Source organism: Microcaecilia unicolor, chromosome 3 (assembly GCF_901765095.1).
Source record: "Microcaecilia unicolor chromosome 3, aMicUni1.1, whole genome shotgun sequence".
NCBI classification, from domain to species: Eukaryota; Metazoa; Chordata; class Amphibia; order Gymnophiona; family Siphonopidae; genus Microcaecilia; species Microcaecilia unicolor.
Genome location: NC_044033.1, coordinates 186769320 through 186781777, shown reverse-complemented (window position 1 = coordinate 186781777; position 12458 = coordinate 186769320). Strand labels below are relative to the sequence as shown.

The 12458-nt window shown below is 42.9% G+C and overlaps 1 protein-coding gene across 1 annotated transcript in view; it reads left to right on the top strand.

Annotated features, from left to right (window-relative positions):
* The window catches only part of BLOC1S1 (biogenesis of lysosomal organelles complex 1 subunit 1), a 45780-nt gene extending 35702 nt beyond the window's left edge, over positions 1–10078 (top strand). Inside the window, exons 3-4 of the mRNA XM_030196790.1 lie at positions 5830–5962; positions 9271–10078. Of these exons, the coding sequence (XP_030052650.1) occupies positions 5830–5962; positions 9271–9381 (244 nt within the window). The 3' untranslated portion in view covers positions 9382–10078. The remainder of the gene's footprint in view (positions 1–5829; positions 5963–9270) is intronic.
* Positions 10079–12458: the final 2380 nt, after the last annotated feature.

Genomic DNA, 12458 nt, shown 5'->3' with positions numbered 1-12458 from the left:
GCGTGCGTGCGGCAAGCACAGGTATAAAGTGTTTCCTGCATTTAACAGCCACATCTCCAGAGAGAGGGATTCCACAGTGGGGACCAGAGTGTACTGCTGTCAGCTCTGTCAGAATAACCAGTGAAGCTTCCCTTAGATACTTAAAACAACTAATGGAAATGTAAAAAAGAGGAGTGAAAAGAAGCTGACCCACCTGAATGCAGCTGAGTATATAATTACGCATTCTATTGTTAATAATTACTGTGTGTGTATGTGCGAGAGAAGATCACTTCACAGCAGGACAGCAGCTGGCAATACCAAAGCCTAATCTAAGGCTATAATTGAGCCCAGCCCAGTCCTGAACAATAAACTGCACTGGAGTTTGACCTTTTTTGCAGGGGATGAACCACAAGGCAGGGTCGTCCATCCATTTAGGGGTCTCTTCATCAGCCCCTCGGTGCTGCTCGTTTGATTCCTGCATTAATCTGCTGCATCCTTGGCAGCCATGGTTTTCACCTGTTACTGGAACCACAGCCAGCTAGTGGGCAAAGCTTGAAATACAGTTGCTGCTTGTGTTCTGTCAGAAATCCTAAAGGCTTCCAGATGTCCTGGAATATTAATCAGTTGCAGCAGGAGAATTTTCCCAGCCAAAACATCATAATACTTCTCTGACTCTCCGCCCACGAGATAATAATGCAGTCCCTTTGAGAGGGAGGTGAACCTTCTGGTCTCTGCTGTTTATCACTCCTTTTGCCCCAGTGGCTGTCATTGGGTGTGTCTGAATAAGGTGGGGGGGGGGGGGGGGGAGGGTGCATTTGCTTGTCCATGGCACTGGCTTGTAAGAGGAAGCTTGGCCTGCTTCAGTCCTTCGATTTTGAGATATTTTTAGCTATCTGACAGATCATTTCTTTCAATAGAACTATTCCTCGGTTCAAGCAGCAAGACAGCTTGTGAACATCAGATCTAATGCAGCAAACGATTTTCTCCTTTCAAGTAAGCAAAAGATACCCAACCAACTCTACACTGCAGATGGGGACTGTCCATTCCTGATGCAATACAGCAAAACTTACCCAGTCTGAGGAGCAGCAGTGAGGGAAGCCGGGGTTCACATTCTGTTTCTCCCATTGACGCTCCTGTATATCCTTGAGCAAGTCACTTCACCTTCTGTGGCCTCCGGTACAAACTTAGAGGCCCTTTTACTAAGCAGTGCTAAAAAGTGGGCCTGCGCTATCCCTAGCGCGGGTCTTTCCCGTGCTCAAGGGCCACTTTTAGTGCTGCCAGGAAATGGCGGATTTTTCTATTTCTACAATAATGGCTACATGCTAAATTTTCGTAGATATAAACTAAATAGTAGTATTGGGAGGTGAGATACCCACATCTGCTAACTTGCACAAACAATATAAGGGGTTATCTTAATAAACATTAGACACACAGAATGTTGCTGGAGGAAAAAAGCCTCTAGACTTCTAAAATGTCTTCCAGGAGTGTAATAAATTTAAAACAAATCGGAGAAAATTTTTCTTCACCCAACGCATAATTAAACTCTGGAGTTCGTTGCTGGAGAACGTGGTGAAGGCGGTTAGCTTAGCAGAGTTTAAAAAGGGGTTAGACGGTTTCCTAAAGAACAAGTCCATAAACCACTACTAAATGGACTTGGGGAAAATCCACAATTCCAGGAATAACATGTATAGAATATTTGTGCGTTTGGGAAGCTTGCCAGGTGCCCTTGGCCTGGATTGGCCGCTGTCGACAGGATGCTACTACTACTACTACTAAACATTTCTAAAGCGCTACTAGGGTTACGCAGCGCTGTACAATTTAACATAGAAGGACAGTCCCTGCTCAAAGAGCTTACAATCTAAAGGACAAGTGAACAGTCAGTTCGATAGGATGCTGGGCTCGATGGACCCTTGGTCTTTTCCCAGTGTGGCATTACTTATGTACTTATTGGCAAAAACCTCCGTAAAGTAGCTTACTGCTACCCCCCCCCCCCCCCAAAAAAAAAAAAAAAAAAAAGTACAGTGCACTTGTAAATAAATAAAAATACATTTATGTGGGAGGAGTTCCAAGTTCTATAGCATTAAAACTTAAGAGTGAAACGTAGCAGTTAGAGAACAGGGTAAAGCAATTTAAAAGGTGCAGTTCCCTATTCTTCCAAACCCCCAAAGAGCCCCAGTACTACCTCTGCCTCACAACTGCTGCCCCCCAATTAGCTCCTACAGTCCAAAAACTATTTCTCACCACTTCACATACTGTCCTATTTCCAAAACCTACCCCCTGCAACTGCCCCACATCCAAAGATTCTCCCCTGCAATTGTCACCCCACCCCCACATACTGCCCCCCCACACAAAAATATCCCTTGCAAATGCCATACATCCCAAACTGCCCCACCTTTAAAACTACCTCCAACAAACTGCCTCACCCCCAAAACTAACCCCTTGCAACTGCCCCATCATCTACCCCACACTTTAAAAAAAAACCCTACTGTACCCGCAAGTGACAACACCACACAAACTGTATCAACCCCAAAAACTAATCCTCTGCAACTGCCCCACCCCTGCTGTCTCACCCACAAGAGACCTGTCTCCGTTATTTAGGGGAAAGGGGAGCAGATGGATAATGCTACATAAGGTCTGTTGGAGCTGGGGACCCAACATAAGGGCTCCACCACTGTTATGTTTATGATTTGGACAGCACATACCAGATGCACACAGCGGCATGTCCAGCAAATACACACAAACACATGCAGACCCCACAGATACACAGGGAATGTAAATAAGTCCCCCTCCTTTTTATTTCATGTTCTTATTCAGCCTAAAGAAGGTCGTAAAGAATTATACAAAAGGGGTGGTAGAGGACTGGAAGGCAGCACTAGTCACGGGAAGGGAGGAAGTGATCTAGAGAAAGGTTCTGTGCTGTAGAAGTGAAGTTTCTGTATGAGGTGAAGGTAGGGTTCAACCGAAAAAACAGAACATGAACCCTTGTGGCTGTACAAACAAATCAGTCACAACAAGGGCGACAAAAAAGGGGGGGGGGGATAGCAGACGATGTACAAACTTGCACCTTTATTAAACATCCAGGACACGAGCCATGTTTCGACCCACAAAGGCCTTCCTCAGGAGTCTCTAAAAACATGTATACAAATCAACAATATTCCAAATTAGGTTAAATATCTTCAATTGGTTGTAGTTGTCATACAAACACGTACTTAAACAACCGTTCTATTAAATTGCAATTCTTTATTTAAATTCCTTTTCCTGCATTTCACACTTTTGTTCAATAAGTATTCATTAAAATCCACTCATATAAACCAACTCGCTTTCAAACTCATTCCATCCTTCCCAACATTCATACATCATCATAACATTTTACAAAAATACAAAATTCTAAATTTCTAATACATATCATCCTATTCTGCAAGAAACTTTATCAAGAGTAACCCTAAATCACCATATATATAGCTTCTTCTTATAAGCGTATTCATTAATTGTCGGTTCTTATTAAATGACGTCATATACTCCAATAACCTTGTAATAGTTCCGATGACTTATATCAATTAAAACAATATTATATTGACACAGTTGAAATATATAAAAAAACATCAAAATATGAATATAACGGAATAAGAAAATTTTAACATAACAAAAGTGAGCTTAACAAACGCAAAAAATTACATGTATAAAATGTGCAAATGTAACTTAAGAAAATGATAAAGGGTAAGTATAATTGAAGGTAGGGTTACCATATTTGCACAGACAAAAAAGAGGACACAAAAAATAAAAATGGTTGTTACGTTTGCTAAAGAAATGCAGCAAATGTGTAAATGGCTTTTAGTTAATGAACACACATCAAACAGTGATTGACTTACAGTACAGCAGTAGACAATCTACTTTTCGAGAACTTCTGGATTTCAGTTTGACCGAGTCAGAGCCCAAGCGGACTTACCAGAAGAGCGAATATCCCTCAACAACTTTGGCTGTCTTCTGAGATACGTCTGAAAGTCTTTGCATGTGCTGCAGGAACAAAATTCTCCAGCAGAGAAACAGAGAGATTAGCAATGCCTTTCTGTCTGTTTAGCATCCTCCTGTGTCCAGACTGACTAATAGACCAGAGATGTGGGTAGGTGTGTTGGTCATGGGCACATAAAAGAAAAAGAGGATATTTTCCTAAAAATTAAAAAAACTTGGAAGACATATCTGAAGAAGTCCAAAAGGAGGACGTGTCCTCTTAAAATATGGTAACCCCAGGTGGGTGCAGAAGAGAAATGAACCCTCTCCAAAAAAAGCAGTTCCACAGCTGCAGTATCCAGTACATGCACTCAGTCTCTGTAACATAGTGATTAAGGATTTGCACCTTTCAAACTTCTCTTCTCTCCTGATCAGACAGAAAACACACGCACACACACAGCAGTACTGCACAACAACAATGCTATTTTGCCAATTGCGTTGAGTACGACATTTCTGTGATCAAAACATATTTCACAGTATCATTTTGTCCCTGCTTATTGCCAAACTTGGTTAACGTAACATCATTTATTCAGGTTTGCCACGTTCACAGATCAAGAACCTGCAATTGATTCAAAATATTGCAATAAAGTTACTATATCATGCTAAAAAGTCTGATCATGTTAGCCCTGTGTTTAAAGAAAAGCATTGGTTACCTACAGAACAAAGAATCATTTACAAATTATTATTACTTACTTTTAAGCTGGGCATCCCAGATTATTTGGCCATTCTTACAATCTCATATACTCCAACAAGAGTTTTACATTCTATAAATGATTATCGATTGGTCCTTCCCGGACCAAAATGGGCATATCTCGAATCAACAAGACATAGTGCCTTCTATTTTACGACTCCTACTACATGGAACAATTTACCACTTAATATCTGCAATATTACTTCTATTAAAGAATTTAAGGAAACTATAAAATTATTACTATTTGAGCAAGTTTTTTGACTCGTAGGTTTTCTGTAAAAGAGTGTCATTCTCTCTCTGTTGTTTGTTTATACCTTGAATTATTTTTGAATTGATGTTTTTATTTTGTCATTTCACCTGTTGGTTGTTGATTGGTATTTATCTGTTCCTTTTTTGTTGCTTTAAAATTTTAATTATTGATTGTACACCACCTTGTTCCGCGTGTCAGTATGGGTGGTATAGAAAGTCTGAATAAACTGTAACTGTAATAATAGAGCAGTAAGATTGCAAACCCTCTGTATATAACCTGTGTATGTAACTCACATTCAACTCAGATTTTGAAAGACAAGTAACCAAGAGGTCAACTGTGGTGTCCAGGACATTGTAACAGGAAGTAAACTGTGAAGGCTAGATGGGCCTTCTTACATCATATTCTGTATTTCATCTCAGGATCCTTTGGGCTTGTCCCAGATTTTCTCAAATGGTCACTTTTTTAAAGTTTTGTCTCCACCATCTCTCTGAGTGGCTGTTGCTGCAAGCACCATTCTCTGTATAGGGAGATTTCCTAATGTTAATCCTGATTACTGTCTTTGAACATCATATCATTAATTCTTGTTTAGGAAATCCCTTTCCTCTTATATATTATTTGTACTTTTGAATGTCTCTATTCAAGTTTCTCTCCTAGTATGTTTAGGAGTGCACCTGAGAGGTGAGAAGACAGCAGAGAGGCTTTCTGTTCTTCCAAGAGAACTGAGAGGTGTGTTACAGGCCTCTTAATCCAGGCAAAAACTGAAAAGGAGCAGGGAAGCTGTAGACTTTTGTTTTTTCCTGTAACTCATGTGATATGTGGTCTTTCCCTAACCTCCTTGGTCTTTTCTGACCACCCATACCCAGAACGGTACATGACCTAAGTTGATTCTCTCCTTTCACAGGGTTGCCCAGGCCTATGTAAACCAGAGGAAGCTGGACCATGAAGTGAAGACTCTACAGATTCAGGCTGCCCAGTTTGCTAAGCAGACGGGTCAGTGGATCAGCATGGTGGAGAACTTTAACCAGGCACTCAAGGTACGTCTACCCAAGATGTCTCAGAGATTCCCATCATCTGCTATGGATCAAACTCTTGGCCCCTGCACACCTTTTGTATGTGTTTTGCTGAATGGCAGAGTTGTTCTGCTTTCACAATTTGCTGTTTTCCTTTGCCTTTGTTTCCTATGCTGGTGTTCTCTAGACAGTAAAGAGTTTGTACCTAGTACAGAACGTGAAACACCTCCAGTGGTGTGCTGGAAAATTTTTAACAACAGGCTCTCTCTCTGGGCATAGCCAGCTGTACAATTTGGGAGGGGGGGGGGGAGGGCAACACATTGCTCATTCTCCCCTCCCCCCCCGGGGTATGGTAGGCATACCTTTGCTGGCAAGGATGCCGACTAGCTTTCTCTTTTGATCTAGGCACAGGAAAAAAAAGATTTTAAATGTTCCCAGGTTTCAACCTAATTCATGTTTAATGTGGGATATAAATGTCATAAATAACTTAAAATAAGTAAATAAATAGATAGCACCTCTGGATGTTGAGCACCTGATTCTCATAATGCCTGTTTTAGTGGCCCTTTACCAGGAGAAAAAAAATCTCTGCATGAATACAACATGTGCTAGAGTGTCCCTATAACCAGCCCCCTCCTCCAAATGACACACTAATTACAATTTTTAACAAATTACTTCTCTACCTGGCATGTTTGAACATATAAGTGAGATTAAATAAAAATGCTACCAGCATTAAAGAACGACAACATGGATGCAGCAGCTCAAAGGTCTGTTTGCTTTGTTTTGAATGTACAAGGATGACGGCTGCGCAAGGTAGGGGGAAGAGACAAACCTCCATGGAATCAACTTGACTTCATGCACCTCCTGTTCTCAATCTAACCTCCTTGAGCTGCAGCCCTGCCTTTACTACTAGCTTGTGCACACACATTTACACTAGTTGATGCACACACACTCATCTCATGCAAACACTTACACCAGCTCATGCACACATATCGGGGCACACAGTGACACCTACCAGCTCGTGCACCCACACTTTACACTAACTCATTCACATCTTTTGGGACACACACTGACACCTTCCCCTCCTGCTCAGTTCCTCCACTAATGTCACCGCACTGTGCCTAACAAAAATTCTAGGACAGTCAAGTTTCTGCACTGTTTATATTATAATGACAGTAGAAAAAGACTAATCAACTCATCCAGTCTGCCCAATTATTGTAGCTGCTATAAGCATACAGCCCAAGTGCCAACCACACTGTCACCTCCTGCAAGATTTCTGCTTAGGCAGGACAGTCTTTAGGACAGAACATACAAGATTCCCATTTAGATATATCCAGCACTCCACCTTTCCCAAGACTAACAATCTAAAGAGCCAGTAATACTAGTGTCCCAGATCCCCTGTGTATTCTGCCAGTCAGATCCAGCTGTGAGCACCTGAATTTCTGCCAGAACTGCAGGTTATTACAGAACGTGCAGCCTGCCATATAGACCTAGTTGGTAATGCGATTCAATCATCATAACGTGATCAAATAGTTACCATTAGTGAGTCTCCTAGGCAGACCCTCTGGTTTCCCACGATTCTGCAGTTGCAGGAAGGGCCTCAAAATCCAACTTTTCCTAGGGGAATTCCCCATTATCAGAGGTATTGCCGCTAGAGAGCTGCAATGGTGTTAGGCCATGACGTGCTGTTTGTGGCTTCCTTTCTCCTCCTGGGCGGTGGCCTGAAGCAGGAACCACGAGCTGCGATCTTCACACTCGAGGCGGGCAAAACAAAAACAGCATGAAACCGAGCGCGGGGCCTTAACCCTGCACGCGTGACTGTCGACTTCCTTCCTCCTCCCTCCCCTCAGGATGTAACTTCCTGCTTTGGAGAGGGAGGTGGAAGAGAGTCAGCAGTGGCGCGTGCAGGGCTATGGCCCCGCGCACGGTTTCATGCTGTTTTTTGTTTTGCCACTGCGAGGGTCAGAGTGAGATGTCCAAGCCACAGGGCAGCTGGAGCTGACGCTGCCAGGAAGGGACCTGAACCACCCTAGCCCAGATTTTGTGAGATGGTTGTTAAAAGTTTAACAACCAGCTCCCAAAATTCTTTAAAAAATAACAAACAGCTCTCGTGAGCCAGTGAGAGCCGGCTCCAGCACACCACTGAACACCTCTCTTCTCACTGAGTGCTATGCACAGCAAAATTACTAGAAATAGCCCATCAGTGGAGCCTTACCATTCTGATATCTATTATTCAGACCATGGAGGAAGCATGCATGGGGTAACAGGCTTTGGAACAGACATTTTAATGTCCAGTATGGAATGGCTGCCAGAACTACCTGGTTAACTTCATTTTGTGGTTGTTTCTTCGATGTGTTGTTTATTCCCCCTGGTTCTGTTCCCTTGCTAGAACAGGGGTGCAGTCCCCACTCTGGTACTGAATTGCTGGGGAAGGGGGAGTTCAGAACATTATACTAACCCCCCCCCCCCCACACACACACCTTAAGAAAAGATTCAGATTTATTTGCAAAATGTAATTTACATGGCATAAGCTGTGTCCATGCTTCTAGGCTACTTTCAAAGTCTGGCAGCTGATGTGTCTTTCACACTGGCATTGCTGGGTCCTGGCAGAGAAATGCTCTGGCAAACTTTCTGAACCTCTGTAGCTCCCATATGCTTTCCTTACACAAAGGTTTTTTTTTTTTTTTTTTTGGGGGGGGGGGGGGGGGTCTCTGTCATTCTTTTTCTTAATGTAGACATTGACAACTTTGCTTTAAATTTAGGAGCTGAGACGTTTGTTCCCCCTGCACCCCTTCCGTTGTCTAATGCTTATGTCTGCTGCATTTATACTGCTGCCCTGCCAATGTGTTTAAGTGGCTGGGCAGCATACTACTGAAAGTACTCCTGCCTGTGATCCCTTCCATTTTTTGCCTGGAAACCTCACTTCTGCACTGGAAGACAAAACATACCAAGGCTAATTTCTGGAGCAAGGGTGCCATCTGCTGGTAATCAGAGGAAGTGCGCAGTGACTTAAATAATTGCTTCTTCCCAATCAGTCAAGCATTAGAGGATAAACCCCTCAGAGGAAAAAATGTGTGTGATGTATAAAACTGTTTCCTCTAGTCTCCTTTGGGATTTTAGACCACTTCAGGTGTCTGTGTTTTGCCAATTTCTCCTCTCCACTAGGTGGTTACTTGGTGTATTATGAGTAACTTTCACTAGCTGTACTCCTTTCATCATCCACATACTGAAAAGCCAGTAAAAGATATGTGAGTGCAATAAAAAAGTTTATTTGCTGACTTTTTGTTTCTGTGTCCAGTAATATGGTGACCACACTATTGTATTCTCTCTGTTAGGAAATTGGTGATGTGGAGAATTGGGCAAGAAGCATCGAGCTGGACATGCGCACAATAGCCACAGCCCTGGAGTATGTGTACAAGGGTCACCTGCAGCCTTCCACCTCTTGAGCTAACTTCTACTATTGTAATGCACAAACCCACTGCAGCCAGAGTCCAAATCAAGCCTCTCCCTGTCCACAACCCGGAGGTACCCTGGCCACCTGTATTGGGGAATGTCATTAGTCACTGCTTGAACGAACTTTCACCCCATTCTACCCTGTCAATTAGCACTTCTTCTGCTTATACCTATAGTACTATTATACATCTTCCATACTGTGGTGATACATTTCAGAGTCTAAGTAAGACTCCAGATAACAGGCTTCAGGAAAAAATATGTATTACAGCAAATATGGTTAAAGTTGATGAGGCGTTGTTCTGGAACAGCTTGGGTTTAAGCTTTTAAAAGTAATCTAAAAAAAAAGTAGGTATTGTACTTCCTACTGCTGCTTGCTTTTATCTGTTCGTGCCTGGAAAAGTGGAGGTTCACAGGAGTCATCCGATGGCTGGAGCCACTGAGCAGCAATAGTATGAGCACGGAGAAACTTTTTCATACAGCACAACCAAATGTCAGTGAGCCTGGCACAGAGAAACCCTCCCTCCCCTATTATAAATGGATGTTCTGAGTTGCCTGCTTCAGTACCTACGCCTCTCAAAGATTTTTATAATAGTTTGTGTCTTGCAAATGGCTGCCAGAAGAATAAGAAGTTACGTGATGGCAAAAACTCTACAAAGTAAAATTTATTGCAATTAAAAAATGTGATAAAATTTGTTGTGGATTTAGGTTTTGTTTGTTTAATACACCGAAAAATGTCCAGTATGTTACTGTATTAATTACATTAATGTGGATGTGAGCTTTTTTTGTTTGTTTGTTACATTTGTACCCCGCGCTTTCCCACTCATGGCAGGCTTAATGCAGCTTACATGGGGCAATGGAGGATTAAGTGACTTGCCCAGAGTCACAAGGAGCTGCCTGTGCCTGAAGTGGGAATTGAACTCGTTTTCATTTTTCAGGAAGCAACTCTACATTTTATTTTCTTTAACTGCCAAGGAGAAAGTGTACTTTTCAGGCTTTCGGACTTGCTTGCATAAGATACTGTAAATGTGCCTGTGAAAGAACCTTTTTATCTCTCCAGGTAGGAGGCGCTGCAAAGGATGACACAGTAGCGTTGGCTGGGGGAACTCACAGTTCCTGTAGTCCCTGCCTCTCCCATAAGTTAGCACAAGAAGAACATAGAATTTCTTTCCTCTAACAATCTTACTTGCTCCCTATTATCTTTTCTTGAGATTGCAGTGCTAGAGCTGCAGACTGTATTGTTTGCTGTCCCTTTAAGCCTGACCTGCAGTTGCTGCAAGATTTTTAAAATCTATATTTTTTTCTTTTTTAGTCTTTAAGCCAGTTTCTAAGAGTCCTCTTTGTTGCTTAAACAAAAGAACCTTTTACTTCAGAACAAGTGAAATCCTGTTTCTGTGTGTAAGAGCCGATATACACATCATGTGCCCACAAATCTAGAATCCAGCACATTAAGGAAAGCCAGACATGCCCTTTCCCCTTCACGCCACATAATCCAGTGTAAGCAGACTTGAAATTCTTAAGTCTTTGAGCATTTCCTTAAAGGGACTCACTAAAGCCTAAAGTAGCTGGGCATCCTTCCCCTTCTCAACTTGATTTTGCCCCTCTGTTACAAAATCGAAGGATTGTCTCTGATATATTTGGAAAAAGGGTTAAACCAGAGCTGCAGATGGACTGGACTGACAAGAATCCTGTGGAGAGGTGCAGGACTGCTGCAGAAGAGTGTGATCTGCCAAAGTAAAAGGATGTTTAATTTGCATTCTGTTTATTTATATTTGAACAGCCTGTGATTTTCCTTAGCTTGTCAGTGGGACTGACCAGCTGCAAAGGACTAAAATACAAGCTGATACACGCCACCACCTTCTCTTACATGAGCATGCAGCTGTGGAATGCACTACCTACAGCCCTGAAAGCTATCGATGAAATAACTAATTTCCACAAATCTCTGAAGACACATCTATTCAACAAGGCCTACAAAGAGAATCCATAGCCTTACAAACTACCTCACCAACTCACCCAACCACTACAGTCCACCTATATCTTGCCTAACACCTTCCTTCTCTCTTCCCTCACCTAAGTCTTGGTACTTTACTAATTGTATCTGATATCTGGAATGATTATGTCATAACCAAACTCTGTAAGCCACATTGAGCCTGCAAATAGGTGGGAAAATGTGGGATACAAATGCAATAAATAAATAAAAGACTGAAGGTGTCTTTGTAGGTGGCCTTTCCTGAGAAGCAGTGATGGAGTGTGGTTTTCAGCAGGGCTGGTTCAAGGGCTTGTGGTGCCCTGAGCCACTTTTGTATTGGTGCCTTGCCATGCAGTTCCCTTACAGCCAGCCTGCCCACATCCGCTTCCAAACAGCCAGCTCCCCCACCTGTATGCATTACCTACCTTCCTGCCCACTGACTCACCCCAGGGATGATAGGGACAGGAACAATCCCCACTCATTTGTTCCTTAGTGGTTTCCTTCTTTAAAATGGCATCGCTGACACATAACAGTAGTCTTACAGTACTACCATTAGAGGGTTCAAGCTGCCATATAAGACAGCCACTGGAACAGGAGTGAATGGGGATTACTTCTGCCCCCATTACCCCTAGGATCCATCTCCTCTCACCCTCCTCCAAGCTTTCCCATTTTACACCTTCCTCAGTTTCCTGTTCCCTTCTAGCTTTCATCTGCTCCCCATTAAAACATATCTACCCATTATATCCTCCTCTCACTCAGCTCCTTGATAACCCTCCCTCATGGCCTCTCCCATATGGATCCACCATTCCCAGTGTCTCCTCTCCCTCATGCCTTGTAGGCCGGCGTCCTGTCTCTCCCTTCCCCCCACTCTGTGTAGCCCAATATCTCCCTGTCCCTTCGCTTTCACCCTCCTGCATATCTGTCCCATTTCTCTTCCATCCTCTCTCCCCTTTTTTGAGCATCTCCTTACCCCCCCCCTCTCTCCCTGAACTAATCCAGCACCCTTCTCTCTTAACGTCCCCCACCTCCCACTTTTGCCTTACAATTTGCCCTTCTCTTTAGAGGTCACAGGTAGCAGCACATCCTTCCTGCAGCCTGACTTGG